The 19,915-nt window shown below is 48.4% G+C and overlaps 3 protein-coding genes across 17 annotated transcripts in view; 2 read left to right on the top strand and 1 right to left on the bottom strand.

Annotated features, from left to right (window-relative positions):
- The window catches only part of rpl15 (ribosomal protein L15), a 338,976-nt gene that overhangs the window by 257,353 nt on the left and 61,708 nt on the right, over positions 1 to 19,915 (bottom strand). Inside the window, exon 1 of one of the 2 annotated variants that reach the window (XM_078080918.1) lies at positions 7,432 to 7,443. The exons of the other annotated variant lie outside the window; for it this stretch is intronic. The gene's annotated coding sequence lies outside the window, so the exon portion shown is untranslated. Of the gene's footprint in view, positions 1 to 7,431; positions 7,444 to 19,915 lie in introns of those variants that run through there. 2 annotated transcript variants of the gene reach the window in all.
- gmeb1 (glucocorticoid modulatory element binding protein 1) lies at positions 46 to 7,274 on the top strand. 7 transcript variants are annotated; one of them, XM_078080898.1, is made up of 10 exons: positions 46 to 435; positions 1,427 to 1,619; positions 1,983 to 2,035; positions 2,162 to 2,277; positions 3,033 to 3,136; positions 3,731 to 3,879; positions 4,154 to 4,279; positions 4,406 to 4,543; positions 4,765 to 4,902; positions 4,989 to 7,274. In XM_078080898.1, the coding sequence occupies exons 2-10, from the start codon at positions 1,492 to 1,494 to the stop codon at positions 5,846 to 5,848; spliced, it is 1,812 nt and encodes a 603-aa protein (XP_077937024.1). In that variant the 5' UTR covers positions 46 to 435; positions 1,427 to 1,491; the 3' UTR covers positions 5,849 to 7,274. The 7 variants fall into 7 exon arrangements, with proteins under 7 accessions (XP_077937024.1, XP_077937027.1, XP_077937023.1 ...); XM_078080901.1 differs by having other exon boundaries at positions 46 to 534; positions 4,780 to 4,902; XM_078080897.1 differs by having other exon boundaries at positions 46 to 534.
- ptprua (protein tyrosine phosphatase receptor type Ua) overlaps positions 19,240 to 19,915 on the top strand; it is a 123,702-nt gene continuing 123,026 nt past the window's right edge. For all 8 annotated transcript variants that reach the window (XM_078080892.1, XM_078080891.1, XM_078080889.1 and 5 more), the window contains exon 1: positions 19,240 to 19,557. In XM_078080892.1, coding sequence (XP_077937018.1) covers positions 19,488 to 19,557 — 70 coding nt within the window. In that variant the 5' untranslated portion in view covers positions 19,240 to 19,487. The remainder of the gene's footprint in view (positions 19,558 to 19,915) is intronic.

Here is a 19,915-nt window from a genome sequence, read left to right as displayed (position 1 = left end):
CGCCTATGAATAGTGCGCCTAACCGGCCACGAGTCACCCTGTGCGCTCTCACACACACAAACAAAGACTCTTTGGTCAAATAAATGAATTTGTAGTTGAATTCTGTCCCGAGTTTACGCGAGCGTGAAAAACAAGGCGAAGCGCTTGTCCTGCAGGAAGTCAAGCTACAGCCGCGCACTGCGCATGCGCACCCGGCTCTCCCCAATCTAGGGCTGCGTTTCTCTCCATTAAAAAAAAAACAAACGGTAAGGACGAGCTATTTTATTCCGTTGCGCGTGTAAATATGCCGGGCTGTAGTTCTGCTCTCCGGCGGCGCTTTTAGCCGGTCGGCTTCGGGTCGCACCGCGGATTCGCGGGGTGGGGTTTCAGCCAGGCGGGCTCGCGCCGAATGGAGGAGCAACGCCGCCGTCGCCGCCGTCGTGCCGTTGTTTCGCCGTACGTGCCGCCGCACAGGGAGAGACGACGTCATTTTGAGGAGGGAGCGGAGAGTTAAAACGCGGAGTTACGACGCGACGCACGGCTCCGAGACAAGCGGCACGTAACCGTCACACTGCAAAACGCTTCACAATAAGCGTCCCGCGTTTCTCTCTCTCCCCCCCCCGCTTCTCCCCCGCTACGTGTTTTAACGTGACGCCCTGCCGTTAGCCGTAATGGCTAAACGTCAGCGGTTTGGAGCTCAACGGAAAAGAAGCGGTCCTCTGCCCGCGGGAGGGGGGTGATAAGACACCTAACTTTGGCGTGGGGGGGTTATTTTATCCGCTACTGAACTGGTGAAACTGGCCCGAGTGTAACTGGGAATGGCCCGCTAAGCCAGTCCGGTAGCATCGGCTTGAAAATGACGCAAAACGGCGTTTCTCCTTTAGTTGGGTGACCGTTACGTTCAGCTGGAGAAATGTGACAGCGATAATAATAATAATAATAAAAAGTGTTACTGCAGCGTCTATTTGCACAAATAACTAAACGTTAGCAGACACAGCAGGTCTTCTGGGTAATTTAGATCCTCTGCAAAAGAAAAAGTAAGAATGACTTAATGCTAAAGTTGTTATTGCTCGGCTTAGTTTATGTTGAAACCAGTAGCTCAACGTAAATAAATGATGGGTTATAATTATTAATACTAATTAATTCTTCATTTTTGGACGCTTCGACTGTTGCAAAGCGGGTTGCTATTGTTATCTTGCAGGCTGAAAAACATCAACATTAAAGTGACATCTTTCTCAATAAAAATTGTTTTATTGTTGTTTTTCATCCTCAACGAAGACAGAAAAACGTTTTATTTTGACTTTCCACATGTAAAAGTTTATTTAACTTTGTTATCTTAATGCTAATGCGATCTAACCAACATTCTTGGTGCTGAAATCCAGTTTGTTGTGCTCCAACTTTGTTTCTATTTTAAATACGTTTATCCATTTATTACATTTTTTTTCAGATGACCAAACTCCTGGATCGCTGTTGTAAGAAAGCAGCCCCCCCCTGTAATCTACCCTGAGTGCGATGGCGACCTGCGAAGAGGTCACCGTGTCCATGTCGGAGGTGGAGATGGTGAAGGCCGAGGGCGAAGGAGACCCCGACGACCCGAATAAGACTCAGGTCATCCTCCAGCTCCAGCCGATTGCCACCGGGTACGTACCCAAAGCCAGCTGTGACCCCCCTCGCCCCCCCCCCCCCCCCCCCGACCGCAACAAGGCCCCCCGGTAAATCCGTCGCAGACTCATTCCAGATGTCAGCCGTGCTAAACATCTGGACCTGCCCGGGCAGTCCGTCGGGGAGCTGCGGCCAATGAGAGCGCCAGATGCCCCCCGCGGGGCTGACGGGATTCCCGTGACCAAAATGAACGTTACTGAACCCAAAGTTACTGTTGCATCCTGGGTAAATGGGTGTTTGCACGAGTAAACCTGAGTAGATGTTTGTGAAAGACACACAGGACAGTATGCTTCCATATTACCGAGAACAAACGTGAGAAATGCAAACTGTGTTCTTCCCAGGGAGGAATCGGCTGAAACCGACGCAGCCGTCATAACCGTTGAAGCGAACGCGGGTAAAAGATTGTCAGAGCAATATTTGTGACATCTATAAAGATTGAGTGGTGCTTCTCCACCGCCTCGTCCTCGGGTTTTGAACCGCCACGTGTGTGTGTTTTTTTTTTTTTCCTTCCTTCTTTTAGAACAAGCCGACAGAGAGAACGTGGAGATCGGCTGTCCCATAACATGCGGCGACTGCAAGGCTCTGTTGCTCGTGAAGAAATTCGTGTGCCCGGGAATCAACGTGAAATGCGTGAAGGTGGGCCGTTCGTTTATTTCTTGTGAGCCTGCGATCATGCGAAATGGCAACTGCGCTTCCGATTTCTTCTCTCTTTCGACCTGTAAGCATCACATAGCATTGTGCCAACCTTAAATATACAACGGCTGATTGAGGGGCATTAAATATGCCATCATTTTATTTATTCGAAATGAAGAGAAGAAGCCTGACAAAATGCACCGAAGCACAGGAAGTAGTCCTGAAAAAGTAGGAGAGTAATCCTTCCGTCAGCATTGCGATCACGAAAACATTTCATTACAGTTTAGGAGCTGAAGCAGGAGATGAATCCAAAAAGGCTGAACCGTTTGAACATTTCAACACTAAAAGCAGTTGTTTGTGTCATTTTGATCTGATCTTATAGTGACAGCAAAGGTTGAGCACGTTAAAGATATTCGGTATTCATGACGGAAAGAGGTGGAACTCAAATGTTCCAAACTTTTGCTGCGACTCCGTTAACGCCCAAGGAAACATGGGAAGAAAGTTTTGAATCTGTCATGTGTCATTTCCTGTGGTCACAAAGTGGAAATGAGCGTTCTGCCTGTGACCCAAAGGTCCACATGGCTGCGTATAACACATGTTTACAGCGTTAGTGTGTGTGACCCACACACAGATTTTATCATCACTCATCATTTACTTCTTCTTGTATAATGGCTATTGTTAATGAATGTATCTTTTTGTGTTTATTGTCTCCGATGTTTTCTACATTGCACTCCATGTGTTTTTTTTCGTAATACCAGTATGAAGACCAGCTGATCAGCCCGAAGCAGTTTGTGCACATTTCTGGAAAAGCCACTCTGAAAGACTGGAAGAGAGCCATCAGGATGGGTGGGGTCATGCTAAGGTGAAGGGGCGTTCATTGGGACCCCCAGAAGCCATAACTCACTATTCAGAGTTCTGGTTGCTTGGTTGAATTTGCTGATGCTGTAGAAATGTCAAACATCTTGAATACATCCAAAGTGATGACTTCATTCTGTGCGACTTCAGACATCTGTCCGTCAACGTTGTAAATCAAATGACAACCTTCTTTCTCTCTGACTATGAATGATAAGAAAAATGTATAAAAACTGTTTAGGGATTGCATGCTGTATGAACCAGAATATTTTAAGGGTGTAATTTGAGTTATTTAGTATACAGGTACTCCAGCTGTCATGAGCTGCTTGTTCTCTGGTGTAAAATCATTAGAAAAATACTCTCATAAGTCACCATCGACTCCATATGAGCCTCTTTCCAGCTTGTTGTGGCAAAGACTAAACAAACTCCACTCACATCACCTTTTGTTTTCCAGCTGCGCTTTGTTATTATATGTTATCCACCCGGCTGTACAAAAATATGTAGTCACACACAGCACTGCTTGTCTTTGTACTGTAAGTGCCTCCTCCCTCCTCCTCCCTTCTACGAACTGTCGTAAAACCCCTTTGTGATTTCTGCTCCCCAGAAAGATGATGGATTCGGGTCAGCTGGACTTCTACCAGCACAGCACGCTGTGCACCAACACGTGTCGCAGCACCAAGTTTGACCTCTTGATCAACAACACGCGCTTTCCTCCCGACGGCTCTGGACTCACCACGCCCACGTCCTCTCAAGGTGAGAACGCGCCGAGGCCGCCGCTTCATGGGTTTCGTGCGATTCGATTTGTCATGTTGTACATTTTAATAAAACGTGCATTGAAAGCAAAAAAAATAAAATAAACACATGTATTTTTTAAGCGCGTTTAGACTGCAGTGACGTTCTAAAATGATGCATCTTGTGATTTTGAAATCAAATGCTACACTTTATATTTCTGCTATTCTAATGTACGGCAAGCACAAGCTAATTCTGGGGTACGGTGCTAATTTGTGCGTTCTTGTGTACATTTCAGCCCAGGTTGTCCTGGGTAATGGCGGGACAGTGAGCGACGACAGAGCGGAGGTTCTGAGAGGGAAGATGGACTGGATCTCAAGCTCGCTGGAGGCCGCTGAGAAGAAGGAATCCAATGAGATCTCAGGTCACAAAGAGCACCCCCCCCCCCCCCGCCCACACCCGATTCATCCCACGGGAAGTACAGTCTGAGGCCGAAACACGGAGCCCGCCAGTGAACTCAGGCTCGCGTGTGTTGTCTGTTGCTCCGCAGAGGACACGCTGAACTTCTGGAAGGGCATCGCCGACGTGGGTCTGCTGGGGGAAGTGGTGACCAACATCAGCGCGGAGCTGGTGGAGCTGCTGAACGGCGTGCAGCAGCGCAGGGAACCCGCTGCCCTGCAGGACACAGGTAGGAGACGACGCCGATGCGTACGGGCCGCTGGGACGGCGTCCTCCCAACGGGCCGCATGCAGGAGCACGAAGGGGAGAGAAGGAGCCGATTCAGCTGCAGTTGCACGCAGATGGATTTGGTTTGTGGTTCTGACAAATCCTGACTGAGTGCTTAACGATTCCCCCCCCCTCTCTGACTGACCGAGTGACCCTTTTGATTGATTGCCGCACTGATCCCAGATTCCTGTCTGGTAGAGGTGGCGGTGCTCAGTAACCTCGCCCAAGTGTTCGGCCTGCTCGACTCCGTCAAGAAGACGCTGGAGAGCCGCCGGGAGCAGACGGACCCCGGCCAGGAGCAAGTCCTCAGCACGCTCACCAGTGAGTACAGACATTTCCAAAGACCCCCCCCCCCGGCCTGCTCTCAAAACGTAACTTTCTTTTTTGTTGCGACGTGCTGTGTGCAGACCTGGAGGTGCAGTTGGAAGACCAGAGGAAGCAGCAGCAGGTGCGAGCTCTCCTCTCCTGCCCGCAGCCGGCCAAAAGCAAAACCCCCGCCAAGCGCCCGACCAAGCGGCCTCGTCTCCAGAGGCCCGCCTCCACCGCCACCCTGCTGACGTCGCCCATCGGCCAGCAGGCGTCCATGCAGCCGCAGCAGTTCACCGTTCTCTCCCCCATCTCGCTGTCCTCGGTGGGTCAGCCCTTCACCATGGCGGGCCTGCCCATGGCCTCCCTGGGGCAGTCGTCCAACACCGTCACCCTGCTCCCCGCCGGCTCGCAGCTCTTCACCCGCTACATGCTCACCGGAGACGGCAAGGGGGACACCATCACCTTGCACCCGTCCTCGGGCCTCACGCTGGTGGGCACCGCCAACATGCAGGACTCGGGCCAGTTGGGCACGGTGGTGAGCCCCCTGGAGCTGCTGCAGCTGAGCCAGCAGGCCGGCGGGGCGGAGATGGTGCCCTTGGAAGGCCAGGTGGTGGACGGCGGCATGCTGGTGCAGCAGCAGCAGCAGCAGGAGGAGGTGGTGGTGCACAGCGAGGTGGAGGCCGGCCACGAGCACACGGTCATCGAGATCAACCCCGCGCCGATGGAGCAGGCGGTGGGAGTGATGGAGCTGCAGCTGACGGGGGGGGCGGGCGAGGACGGGGCGCAGAGCGCGATGGAGGTGACGATGGCCGCGGAGGGGGAGGAGACGCAGTGCCAAATGCAGGAGGTGCAGACTGGGGGGGTTGAGGGGCTGCAGCTGGACGCTAGCGGACAGCTGTCTAGTGTGCAGATAGTGGTGATCGACGAAAACACTCAGGAAGAAAACAAGGTGCAATGAGACGCGCCTCCGATTTTATCCAGAAGAGCGGCGGCGGACTCGTGCTGAGCCGTCACAGACTTGTGAATCTGTAAATATGCAGAGTCTCCAACGTCCACAGTTTGCCTTGGCCTAAGACCAAGCTCCAGAGGTAGCCATTGTTTCTTTTTTCCCTTTGGTTTGTGTGTACGTGCTCCTCACAACTCGTAGTTGTTTTTATCTAAACAAAGAGGCACCACAGCGAAGAACACACCGTATGCTTCGGTCGGATATGAATTATGAAATGAAGTATGTTTTGGGTTTCTGTCACCGAGTGCGATTTGGGGGGGAATGTGTCAACATTTCAAAACCGAAGTGAGCTGGACGAGAATCCGACTCTTCAGCCTCGTACTACCTATCCTTATCCCTCTCTGCCAACTGCCCAACATAAAATAAACACGCAAAACACAATCATTGAGAGCTTAAAGAGCGGCAGAGTTTTCTCGTGTCTCACATGTTGTCAACTTGGGAAAAGAAAGCCCCGTAACTATACGTAGAAGTTACTCAGCCTGAACTGTTTCCATGTTTACAACCTGTCTGATGTAAGTGTAACTTCATTTAAGAGTCCACCAAACCCAACGGATACTATGACCAAACCCACCACAAACATCCCAGTGTTAGTTAATTGGAATCATCCTTCAAGCCTCCGTGAACAGCCTGAAGACGAGAGCAGGCAGCTGTGAAGTCCACATAGAGAGCTTCATGGATTGCCGGTTTTCCTGTTGATCGGACTCTTTACCAGTAACAGTGTTTGCTGTCACTCCAGGACGAATTGCACTGTTGTGTCAGAACGTCACATTCAAGCTGTTTTTTTTTTTTTTTGCACCATGCGACGTCCTTTTAGGGCGTTTGTTCCAAACGAGGCCCGATTTCTCCGCAGCTCTGGAGAATTTGGCCGCACTGTGTGGCAGGTTTTTTTTTTTTTTTTATAGGTTAAATGACAGACTGAACTCCTCTCACTGGAATTGCATCGCTATATATGCACTTATTCTCTCTGTGGTTTTGTTCTCCCCGATTTCATTCACACGCTCCATGTGTGGATTATTTTCATTTTGGGCTTTTTCTCAGTTGTGTGAGCTACTGGTCTGATTGTTTGAGTCATCATAAAAAATATATATATATATATATAAATATATATATATATATATATATATATATATATATATATACACACACACTTAGTATGCCTGTATTTTTCACTTGTAAAGTAGTGTATTTATTAGTTTCCGAACTGAAGATGTGAGCTTCTCTTTTTAAGGCGCAAACAGGGATTCATTTATCCTCACACCAACAAAAACCTATTCGAGACTCGGGCACTTCCCATAATTTAATTTAACAGATGAGGCTATTTACATACTGACTTTGTAATGTGTTTTAATATCCGATTAAAACAGAAGGAAAAAAAAAACACCCCAGTGTCGTCTCAGTGTTTGACCACCAGGGGGCGCTGTGCACTCGCTCCACCGCGGGCCCAACCTGCACGTTTGCAGATGCGTTGAGAGATGGTGGAAATGCTGTGCTGCTGTAATCTCTTCCTCTTTGCACCGTCGCGGGTGGCGCCCGTGATGATGGCGCCCGTGATGGGCGGGCCTCTGTGGAGGCACCCGGGCCTGCAGGTTATTACATTTCCCCACTTCCTGTTGCCCCGACAGGCTGTGCGAGGGGTGGCGAGAGGATTTTGGAGGTACATTACAGGGGCTGAACTTGTGCCGGTATCGCCTCGGATATGTCTGGTCCGGCTGAGAACGGAGGCCTGGAGCGTGACATCTTGTGGTCGGTTCGTCTTAAAACCAGCGGCGGGTTGTAACCTGGCCCTTTTTTTTTTTTTTGTAAATGAGCAGCTCTTTAAAAAAAGCTTAAAACATGATTCAGGCCACTTATGGAGCAGCGTTGGCTGCAGCGGCTGCCGGCAGATTTCAGAGGTCCGCCGTCACTTCTTCTTCCACCGCCTGTAGTTCTCAGCGTAGGGATGTAACGTTACGGTGGTTACTGGATCCCAGGGCTACGCGGGGCAGCCACTGCATTTTCGTCTCTGGCTTTTTGTCAAATTGTGTCTGAAGATGACAGAAACTGTGAGATCCGGCCTCAAAAAATGTCAAACATTTGGTCGCATCTCTTGTCATCAATCCAAACGACTGCATCCTCCCAAAAGGCTCCACTCGGCCTCCTGCATGACGGGAGGCGTTGACTCAGAGGACTGCTGCTCCACCTTGTCCATTCATTTTTTTTCATTTTGGAGCTTTTTTCGGGGGGGGGGGGGATGAGGCTGTGAAGGGAACTATTATAACTGGCAGCCTGTTACCCCCCCCCCGCTCCCCTCCCGTCGCCCCCCCTCATCTCTCCTGTCTGCCAGCCATGTTGGCGCTCGCCAGCAGCAGAAGGTGCGAATTTCCTGTCAGTTCATTGACAAGCGGACGGGGAAGGCGAGGGGGCCCTGTGAGCGGTGGTTGTTGGGGGGGGGGCGGCTGATGGACAGAGGTGTTAACCCCGTCGTCGAGCGGGGGGGGGGGTGTAGTGGCGTGGTTGTTTACACACACTGAGGCCGGATTGTCACCATGTCTGTCGGGGGCGGCACCCCATCGGCGTCCTCTCATCCAGACGAGGCGGCGACTTCGGCAGGAGGGACTCGTTCCCGTCGGCCCGACCAGCGGTGCGTTCTGATGCCATTTTTTTAAAATCTATTTTTTTTTTTTACCCCCCTTCGCACCTCCAGATGCCACGAGCTGCTTCTCTGTCCTCACATGACGTTTCCATCAAATACTCTCTCTCTCTGAAATGAAAACCGATCACGATGACACCGGCGGGGGTCAAACCTTTTAATATGAAGTGTGCGGCCTTCCCTTTTTTGAACTGGTCACTTTGCTGTTTAAATGTGTTTGTCGGATCCTGGACGCACCAGAATGAAACACGGCTCTTCTTTCCTCTTCAGAACGAGCTGCTTGTCATTTCGTTGCTTCTGCAGGGGAATTTACAAACACAACAGGCAGGTCAAAAGGAATAAAGACAAAGCCCTCTGAACGAAGCACACACACACACACACACACACTGAGCGAGAGGAATTTATGGAGCCCGAGGACGTGAAGAGGCAGCGTGGAGGAGCTCTTGTGCTGCTGCGGTGTTATTCTGGATATACATTTCGAGGACCGAGTGGGCGAGACCAGCGAAGAGAGGGGCAGAGAAGAGTCCCAGGAGCCAAACATTTTCATAAATTGATGACGGCCGTCGTAGGAAGCCTTAAGTGGAGAGACGAATCGACGGGAGGGGAGGACGAGCCAACGCTCGTCCGTCTCTCATGCTCTCGTTAAAACGGGGGGGAAATATAGTGTTATCAACCCGTGTGAGTGGGATTTACTGTTTTGAATTAAGCAAGACAAACGTGCGCGCGTCACAGTGTCACACGGGTAAGATGGAAACAGCCGCTGGAGAGATTTCTGCACACTATGAATTACTTGCAGGGTTGAAAAATACCCACGCGTGATCAAAGTGACAGATGCTGCTTTATATCTTTTTAAATGACGCGGAAGAAGAAAAAAAATGTTGAATATTTTTTGTATAAAAAGGTGATTTGAACTGTAATGATTCTCGTTGGTGAAATTGGAGCACTGAATTCACGTATTTCATTTTAGCAGATTTACTGCTAATAACACAGAGAACTTTGCCCTGAGAGCTTTGGCTCTGCAGGTAATTCAGGTGTTTTCAGTAGGATTCATGAAGTAGATGTTCATAGATATTATCGGAAAATTAAAATGAAACAAAAGGCCAAACACGCAGCTATTCTCCTAAAAAAGCACGTACGCCTTTTTGTGATGGATTCACAAGCACCACAGCGGTTTTCTGAGAAAAGCAGCGGTCCGACAGATGGGACGTTTCTCTTTCCCGGTGATCTTCCTCTCACCGTCCTGTTTTTCTTTTTCTTTCTCAACTCCCAGACTTCCCCGCGTGTCACCGCGAAAGCAGGACAGCTGCATCCGTCAAGGCCTGATGGAAGCGCGTGTCAACGTCAATCATTCGAAGGAGGCGAGAGGTGTGAAACAATGTGCTGTTTCAAGTGGAAAATACATGATTTGGTGCGATGTGTGATGTCCGGGCGACAAACGGGAGACGCAAGGATTCTGTCTGTTCTTTCATTTGGTGAAACCGGTCTTTTTCGCACTGAGAACACCCAACGGATGAATGGACAATAATTAGCGGGCCGATCGACCGACCTGAACTTTGACCTTTGTAGTGCAGACACTCGGCGAACCTTTGTTATTTTATCTGATTTGGTGCCGAATCCAGCGATTTTTAATGTAAATATAAAGAATACCAATATTTGAATTTCCATCCTCCTTTCACGCATTAATTATGAACGGTGAACAGACGGTTTAAGTGGAACTACTTAGTAGTAAACCCTGTAGCCAGAAGCAATGGAGAATTCCCCTGGTGTAAAAGTTTTGCTCCAAAAATAAATCCCGTGCAGCGTTTAATCTCTTTAATACGTGCAGCGTTTGGTGGAACAACTTCAACCACAGGTCATTTTTTTTGGTGAGCTTATTGAGGTAATTGGCATAACCATTTGAAAAAAATGTTTCATAGACTTCCAGTGGTAAAATAACATGAGAATACGATGAGGTGTTGTATAGAAATCCTTCCCCCCCCTCACACACACACACACACACACACAGACCACATGGGACTGATATTTGTAGTCGTGCTGTTCCATCACCGTGGCCACGATGATGAGGCGGGGGAGATGGAGGCTGGTTCTTTTCACAGGTCAGCGGATGGACAAAGCCCAGTGTCCCGGTGTGGAAGCGGGGAATCGCTCCCCCACCCCCTCCCCCCTTCCCCCCCCGGGGGGGGAGCGATCTGTATTCACCTCCAATGCTCCTTTTTAATATGGAGCCGCTGCATCCTCCCTGCTGTCACCTGGCACCGCAGAGTTCATTCTCAGTGTGTGTGTGTGTGTGTGTGTGTCGGGGCGCCTGTAATTGCTCGGTGCTGATGAGAACAGGCCCCCCCGGCTCAAAGGGCCATCTCACACCGCAGTTACAGACCGCGCTACGGAGACAGGAAGGGGTGGAAATGAAGAAAAGTAGCCGGTGGCGGCGTGGCGGGCGGGAGGCCGAGGCCTCGCCTCCTCCTGAAGAGATGAGACGGGGGCCGATAGAGGAAACAAATGTCGGCCATCTCCTCAGAGATAATCATTTTCACGCCGTGAATGTGGGTGATTGCGGTGAACATCTGACGTTTGAAGGCTTTCCACAGCTTACAGCTCTGTGTGTGTGTGTGTGTGTGTGTGTGTGGCTTTGCCAGGACAATAAAGAGTGTACACTCAGATGAACTTCCTGTGTTTGGTGCGTGCGTGCGTGTGTGTGTGTGTGTGTGTGTGTGTGTGTGTGTGTGAGAGACTTTGACACCTCGCCGCTCTTCGGCTTATGAAAATAAAAATGCTGACGGGTGTTGAACCGGTCGGGGGGGAAGAGACTCGGCTCTGTGGTCTGACAGGCCGTCGTGCCGCCTGGTTTGCATTGATATCCACGCCACCCCCCCCCCCCCCATCTCTTCCCACCCCCCTACCCGCTCTCCGTGCCCCCCCCCCCGCCCTCCCTGGTAGCAGCTTATGGAGGCCACGGTGGCGGTTTGGAGCAGAGCTCAGGCCCGGCGGCCCGATCAGTGCTGCACTCGTGACATCCAGAACTTTTTGCTTTTTTTTTTTGTCCTCTTCTGCTCGGCGACTGTCGGGATCCTGAACACCACTGAATATGAATGAACCGGCCCGCTGCCAGCTGCCTTTGTCCGGGCGCCTTTTGAAACAAATGGCTTGACTTGTGCTTGCATTAATAGATTTCTCCGTTAATATATATATATATATATATATATATATATATATATATATTAACGTTAGATATCGCTCCTGTAAGGATGTCAATTGCACCATCCCACCTTATTGTGTCAAGATACGTACTGGCAGTGCAACAAATAAAAAGGTCATTTTCGTGGATTCGTCAGTCTACATTTTCTCTTGAAAGGATTTGAAGGCCACACAGCATCCTGGTGGCTACCGGTCGCCTAACAAACAGTTGTGAAGGCAGCTGAAAGTACAATGAAACTTGTCCTTCACAGAAGTTGCGTGATACGTCTCGTAACACATTCGCTTTGGACGTCGGCTCTGCGGCGGGTGTGTAGAGTTCTAGAGGACGGGGAACGAGGCAGCGCTTTCACCAGGAAGGGTACGAGAAAGTAATTCCATCAGGACACCAGCCGAGCTCATACGCGACCGTTTCACCATCTCGACATATTCAAAACCAAGAAGCGAGCACATCGCTACACGCGCGCTGGACGTTGCACATGACACAACAGCAGGTACAACAGCAGGTTTCTTATGAATGTTTCATGTGACCTTTGTCTGAAGTGACGGGGTTATTGTTCAGCGGCGGGAGCAGAGATTAAAGGTTAAAGTTGAGAACAAGTAGCCGGGGGATTTTTTTTTTATGCAGAGCTGGAGGAGAAGCAGGTTTATTTCTCACGGCCTCCACCAGCTGCTTGGACCTCAGTGTTTTCTGTCCTCAGATCTCCTGTTCAAAGCAACGACGAGGAACTTTTATTTTCGTGTTGATTTTGTGAGTCCTCGTGTCTCCTTGAGTCGTGGAGATCTCTTTTGTGATCACCAGCTGCTTCTATGGGTCTTTGTTTTGAATGTTCAGTGTGCTCACTGCTAATGTTACAACAACTTCATCGTCATTGTCATCACAGTGCGCGGGTTTTGGTTGCTTAGTAACAGCCGGCGCAGTTATTGTTTCGCAGACACATCCTTGGCTTCTTATCTTTAAACAGAAAAAGAAAATAGCAACACCATGGTCCAGGAAGTCAGCTAAAAGGAAAAGGGACAATTTTGCATAAAAGCGTTAGCATTAAATTATAGTAAAGGGACTCATTCCAGGGTGATGTTTGCTGTGTGTTGCCTGGAAAGCACTTGCAGGGATGTGTAAGTGGAACCAAACTACCTTCCCACACAGCCAAACATGTATTCAGGCCATTTAAAACATTGGTCTACCCAGCAAAATTAAATTTCCACTAAATTCAGTCTTTCATTATAAATCTCCTTTTGCCCAGTCTCATATAAATCAAAAAGTGTGAACTTCGCTTTGATTCTATTCTCAGGCCAATACGATGTTTTTTATCACATCATCGGCTGCCTCCTGGCCCGACCACCATTAGAAATGAGTCTCATGTACTACGTACTAATCACGGCATTTTAAAGCTTCCCTCAACATAAAAGGCCTCGTCTCGTCATGTACATTTACCACCACAACCGACATTGTTCTGATCTGAAATCAACTTAAATTAACATACCTAGAATTATATTTTACTGTGAAAACTGTACAAGTCGGGTAAACTAAATGTTTTGACTCCGTAAAGAAAGTGCTAGGTGTTCCCATCTTCCAGAAGAGTCTACGCTGAGTGGACCTGATCTCCATTAAAGGTGACGAGGAGCTGTGTGATGCCGCCATGTTGAGGACCAACCGGAATCCACACGCCGTTCCGTTTGATGCACGAGGCGCCACCGGCTTTTGTCCGGGGAAATCCATTACGGCAAAAAAAAAAAAAAAGGCCCTCGACATGGTTGATATTTTGGAGGGAAGTGTTCTGTTGAGGGCGCCGCGCGCGCAGACATTTTTCACCAGGGCCGCGGGCCGGCGGGCCAATGGCCGACGTGTGGATGTGCGCGCTGCAGGGAGCACGCAGCAGAAACAACACGGGTGTCTTTTGATCCGTACGGCGGATATCAGGAGGCTGCAGCAATACGGAGAAGCTTCAGGAACGGATTTAAGACACGTAAACACGTAAACATTATCCTGGAGGAATTGATATCCAAGAGAAACCAGGACATGCCATGTGGCGTGCAGGATACCTGTGGAACGTCCCTGTCTGCCACGTGTGGCAGGCGTGTTACGTCCATATTATTCAGCAAACTAAACATGTAGTAAATTAGACGATGAGATTACACCAGATCAATTTTTTAAAATCAAAGCAGACAACATCTGAAGGACATATTGCCGCAGCAACAGTAGTGACATGGAGAGATTCATAATGAGGAATTGGATCGGTCATATATGACGTGTTCAGCACACATATGTTATTTAATATTATATATATTTACAACCCCATGGCGTAAGAATGGCACTCAAAAAGTAAGCTAGTTTATTAGACATTCCGACCACACAGTGAATTGCTTATTGAGTCTTTTTTTAGGGACTCACTCTCATTTCCCATCGCAATGTTTCCATGTTGCTTCACCTCAGCATCCGTCACACTTATTCTCTAACACCTGATTATCACGCTCGTGGTTACTTCCCTAGCACACCACTTTTATTTTGACACTGATTAAATCCCCCCCCCCGCAAATCTAACTCCGCTTTATTGGAAAATTAATGTGTGGAAATGAAAACATTGTTCTCATAATGCTTCATGATTACAGCGTTGGTGCAGACTCCTAAGTGGGCTTTTTACTACACTCACCGAGCCACAAACGCCTCTAAGCTTTTGTTTTAAACTTGACTATTCTCGCTCTGGAAACTTCCAACCCTATTTTTTTTTTTAATATTTACATTTTGCTTCCATCCAAACGAGAGAGCGGGGGTGAAGGTTGAGCTCAGAGATGTCCGTCGTGTTGGAACTTTCTGTGCTTGGCTTGAGAAGACGTGCGTTGAATAAAAGTGTCTGGATGGATGTTGTGAATGTGTCTACTGTCTGTGGAAATGTTCTACATCTTTGAATCAGTTTGACAGCTGAACCGGCTTGTTAAATTACACACTGCACTTGAGTCAAGGCACGCGGCACAACATTAAATCGATGCATTTCACTTACTTCTACTAGATATGCTTTTTAAATCAACTATTGAAAAATGCCCAGTGCAATTTACTTTTGAAAATTGCCTTTCGTTCTCCTCATTTCCTGCAAAAAAAACAGGAGAAAAACGTACCATAGCTCATCAACCATGAAAGCATGCAGGGAAGGTTAATTCCTGTTTCGGTAGAATTGGCTTGTATAACACATTAGCCATCTCCTCCACTCGGGCTGTTGACTCGCGTCCCGTCGGTTGATGAAAACCCTCTTAGCTGGACACGTGTTACTGGGAGCTGCAAATGTGGAACTTTTACCGGCAAACGGCGGGAGAATCACCAGCGCGTTCGTCCGTGTGACCCTGTGCTGCAGTGCCGTTGGAGCCCGTTGGGCCCGTCGGCTGTGTCAGAAAGGGGGGTGGGGGGGGGGGGGGGGCGCGTTAACCACGAGGTGACTTTGTGCTGGTCGGCCTTCAGCTGACACTCTTACTTAGGCTTGACTCAGTGTGTGTTGGAATGAAATGAGTATGCGTCGTTGCGTTTCTCTTTGTTTTTTTGGTTCATGGGAGGAAACGAAAGTGACCTGTTTGCTAATGTTTAGGTCAGTTAAGACTAATCCTGTTAAGACTAAAGTCTAGTTTAGGCACAAACCAGCGTGGAACAGAATAACAGACGGGTACCTCGGGCGTCATCGTGTGTAATTAGTCGATATCTTGACTTAATTAACATGACAACTATTTTGGTTAGTTGTAAAGTGCAGTCTCAGGTGTCTCCATACAGGTCTTTTATTATGCAACTCTTTAACTCTTCCATGTCTTCTTTCATGGAGCACAGCTGCCATAACAAGCAGATTGTCTCTGTATTAACGGTGTTTACTGTAAACTTCGGGCAGACTGCGAACGAGCGGCGGTGCAAAGGGAGTCAGTCATCACTCAGACCAAAGTCAAGCCTCCCTCACAGAAAGCCGCTGACAAAAAAAGCCAACGGCAGACTGAATAATGGCGCGACGGGCAAATTGAAATTTCACAGAGTTATTAGAGGCCGCTTCCCTCCGTCCTCAGACGGCGTGATGTGTCTCAAGGACAACAGGTGAGCGACTGTGGCTGATTGCGAAAGAGACGTTCTGAAGCTCAGGACGCCATGAGAGACACGACGGGACCATCGGCGCGGTTTTTTGGAATGCAGCTCGCCAATTTCACACATAAAAAAAAAAGGAAATCCTCGCTCCAGTTGACACACAACCCACTGTGACGAATCAAACCCCCCCACATTTCCACAAAGCACTAATTGAGGTTTTATAATAAAGAAAATAGATAAATCATGTAAATTGGACCATTTCAAAGGAAGGCTTTGCATTGTATCTGCATTCAAATTCTACTGCATTTTTTTTTAAAAGACCACTGCTGAAAATACAGAGATGAACCAATCGATGCACATGTCGCTGGTTTACAGCACTCGGTTGAAGATGCTCAAAAGCTCAAAAACCTCCATCAGCCTCTGAACGTTTCATCTTCTCACCATTTACAAAAAGTCTGTACAAATAGTGCTGGTGCAGCGGGCGCAGTCGACTCGCCAAACTTGCCTTTTCTTCCATTCCTAGAAACCCCGGGCATTTGCATCGCTTCAACCCCTTCAACCCCCCCCCCCCCCCCCCACGGCTCCCTGGAAACAGGTGCAGCACTGCGACGGCGCTGAATGCCAGATGCTCGCATGGTGGAGGCTGAACTTCTCCCCGTGTATCAGTGCAGCCGTGAGAAACGTCCAAACATTACATTAACACGTTACATTAAATGTTAAGTTCTCTGAAAACCCGTTGAGGTTCGTCAGGAGATGATCTTTGCTGACTCCACACATGTCCGTGTGTGTGTGTGTGTGTGTGTGTGTAGGAAAGCACAATCCAGTGGGTTTGTGTTCATGAAACCACCTCATTATGTGTTTATAGTAGAACACTAGCCTATCTGTTCCGTGCAGATACTATTCATCCTTAATGAGGGAATACAGAGGCACGCTGTGCCGCCGCTCTTATGAATTACGGAAGAGGCGAGACCTTATATTGACCTCAGACTTATATCTTCTGAGCTGCTTGTAAACAGAACATATCGCGGATAATAAAACGGCTGCAAAAAGCCTGACTTAAGCACTACATGACAAAAAAAAAGCCGCTGCAGCAGCCAGGCATCCGCTTGCTCAAGCGCTTATTCTGCAAGCCTTCATTTACCTTTCCGTTCATATTAAATCACTCCAAATGCCATTCGGACGCCAAAACAACTGCAGCAGTGGACTTCTGTGGGGTTGACCTCAGCTGTGTGTATTCAAGGGAGAAGAAACAGGGCCCAGTGACTCTCTGCGGGGCATCAAAGCTGTGACATTGTGCAGGGTGCACTCACTTATCTGCATTTTTCTATCAAATATTCAAAACATATACGTACGAATGTCATTTTTGCAAGTGAACGCTGCCATTGTTGGATGACACAAGCAAACTGATGCCAAGGCGATAAAACCAGTCTGGTAAAAGCAGCATGGTCTGTTTCAGGATAATTACGTAAATCAAATCAAATATTTATAATAACGATATAATATTTCACACTAACTCAACAACGCTTTGGGACTCCAGCTCCCACTGAGGGGAATAGAAACTTAAACAAACCATCCAAAAAGATGATCTAGTCCTCTGTTGAAAAGGGTTTTTGAAATGGCTGCTAAAGAGGATCTGAAAAGCAGATGATACCAAGTGCGTTGTTCAATTGTTATAATTGTTTGAATGTATTTTACAATCTGCAAAACGTTATATGTGTAACAGTAGGTGTTGTCATGATGTTGATTCCTTTATTGGCGCCGGCCGAGGATGCATAATGACGCATCGTAACGCGTCTTGTTCACAGACGCTACGTCTAGAAACCGTTTTACACTAAAATGTTCAAAAAAAGACTTTCATCCCCCTTTGGAAAAAAATGAAAACGATGTAAAAATAGCTGCAGCATCAAAATACTTCATTATGTATATATATATATATATAATACCCTTTTCACAGGGGAATTCAAATGTCAGTTCATCTTTAATCTCGACATGCGAAGGCAAATTAACTGGTTATACAACATGTAATATAAGCCCTTTATGAGTGGGCTGTTAAGTAAGCACAGAGGAAGTTATGAGATTTGAAGGGCATGCGGACCCCTACATCACCGATACCAATATGTCAACCCCTCTCTACAGTTTAAAAATTCTCGTTGAATTATCACAGCCTGGCAAATGAAGCGGGCTTACAATATGCCCCACACCAACATCCTCCCAGAAATAAATATCTCCCAGACACAAGTTAAAAGGCTCGAGGCTACAGAATCAATATTTCATAGGCAGGGGGTGATAAAGAGTCTAAATCCAGCTCCTCCCGTCTTTGAAGCAGCCAGAGGTCCAGCAGCAAGCAGCAGGATGGCTCGATGCCATCTGAAGCTGCAGCCAAGTGGATTTGGGCCACTGCACAAATTTAACAGGTATGGGAAAGAGTTCACCCTGCGGCGTGTTGAGAAGTTCGGTGCGCGTGGGGCTATCTATCCACCGACTGTGGCCCCTGTCGCTCTGGAGCGGCCCCGGGGCGAGGCGGAGGCCGCCATGATAAAAGTATCCGCACGGCGGGCCGTGTCGTTGCATCACCAGCGCGGTCATTCCAGCTGCACAGGCTCTGGGCTCATTTACCGGAGACGCGATCAATAGCCGGGGTCAGGAGGTCAAGTCTCGGATCGGAAGGCGGTGGAGACCCAAACCCGAGATATTTTGATGTTGTGCATTGACATTTAAATCACGCGCAGTTGTTGTTGCACCTGGTGTTCTGCTGTTAGCAAACCCACATGAGGGGTGGCGGGGGGTCATTTAGGACCCCCATCATTTGATAGCACTAATGCAGGATGCCTGCATGTTCCTGACCGGACAGCATATATTTGAGTCCGCACAGCAGCAGCGTTTACATACTTTAATTTGTTGGGGGGGCTGCACACATTCTGAGTTACATCCGTGTAACTCAACATGCTATCTTAATGCCCCGTGTCTCAATACTGAGTGGGGACTAGCGTGTACTCAGCAGAGAAGTCATTTACACTCGTCATTCTCCAAACTGAACTCAATTTAAACTTTTAATGAATTTTCCTTCTGAGGAATTTATCTTATTTTGGTTCATTTTCATGTTCAATTGTTTTTGGATTGTTTGTATTGCATTTCGATTAATGTGCGTTGGCCTGAGGTTGCACCTGATTGAAAAAAATGGAGAGATGGAAAAGAAGAACGTGCGCTTAGATGGGACGCGCAGCGACTTGTTGTCAACTTGTTGTCGAGCATTGTTCTTAATCTTAAATGCTGCATATAAATAAGGTATTAATAACCACCCGGTCCACCTTTCATCATTCTCTGATCTGCAGAAACTGCAGATGTGCGGAAGTTGTTGTTTTTTAACGCACTTGGCGGGGGCGATCCGCGCACTCGCCACGTGGCGGCGCCGCAGTCCCGCGTTCCTGCGGCCCGACCGCTCTCCAAACAGTGCCAAAAGAAGAAGCCGGGGGGGGTCTTTTTTTGAACGCTTTTGCTCGAGATCAGTTGCTCCCTGTGTGGGCTGAGGAGGGAGCAAGCAGGCTGCGTTTCTGCAAAGAGAGAAGGGGGGGTGGGGGGTTTGGGGAGGGGGGCTATTCAGCGCCGAGCGGAGCCGAGCGCGCAACTTCTCTCCAGTCCTGCTGTTGCTGCCACCGCTGCCGGAGTTTCCCCTTTAGGATCCTTTTTACTCTGGGTGGACTTTACTTCCTCCTGCCAACATGAATTCTGCAGCTCTGGTCCTGATGCTGGTCGTCGGGATCCACGCAGACAGCATGGAGGGGCCAACAGGTGAGAGATAAGAAAAAGGTTTCGGCTTCGCCGTGGCGCACGGCGCGCACCTGTCCGCCCGCTTACAAAGTTGACCTCCGCGGTTTAAAGTCGCCCTTTTTTCCTCTCTCACAGTTTGTGTTAATAAAGTTGTCTCGAGATGCGCGTGGGTGGCGTAAACTTTCTCTCCTATTTGCACATAAAAACGGTCACATCACATGGGACGTGAAGCTGTCTGCAGCAGTAACATCGCATCATCGTTTCATTACACGACTCAGTGGTATTGCTGATTACTATCATTTCTGAGGACGTTCCCTCTCGAGGTTAAATCACAGTTCAGAGATAATCTTGGAAATGAAAGTGGGCTCATCATTTGCAA

Source organism: Gasterosteus aculeatus, chromosome 10, assembly GCF_964276395.1.
Source record: "Gasterosteus aculeatus chromosome 10, fGasAcu3.hap1.1, whole genome shotgun sequence".
Taxonomy (NCBI): Eukaryota; Metazoa; Chordata; class Actinopteri; order Perciformes; family Gasterosteidae; genus Gasterosteus; species Gasterosteus aculeatus.
This window is presented reverse-complemented; position numbering and strand designations above follow the sequence as displayed.

Coding starts and splice junctions, on each gene's coding strand:
- gmeb1 (XM_078080898.1), top strand. CDS start 1,492: ATGGCGACCTGCGAAGAGGTCACCGTGTCCATGTCGGAGGTGGAGATG. Junction 2,278..3,032: donor TCAACGTGAAATGCGTGAAG/GTGGGCCGTTCG, acceptor TCGTAATACCAG/TATGAAGACCAGCTGATCAG. Junction 4,544..4,764: donor CGCTGCCCTGCAGGACACAG/GTAGGAGACGAC, acceptor CACTGATCCCAG/ATTCCTGTCTGGTAGAGGTG.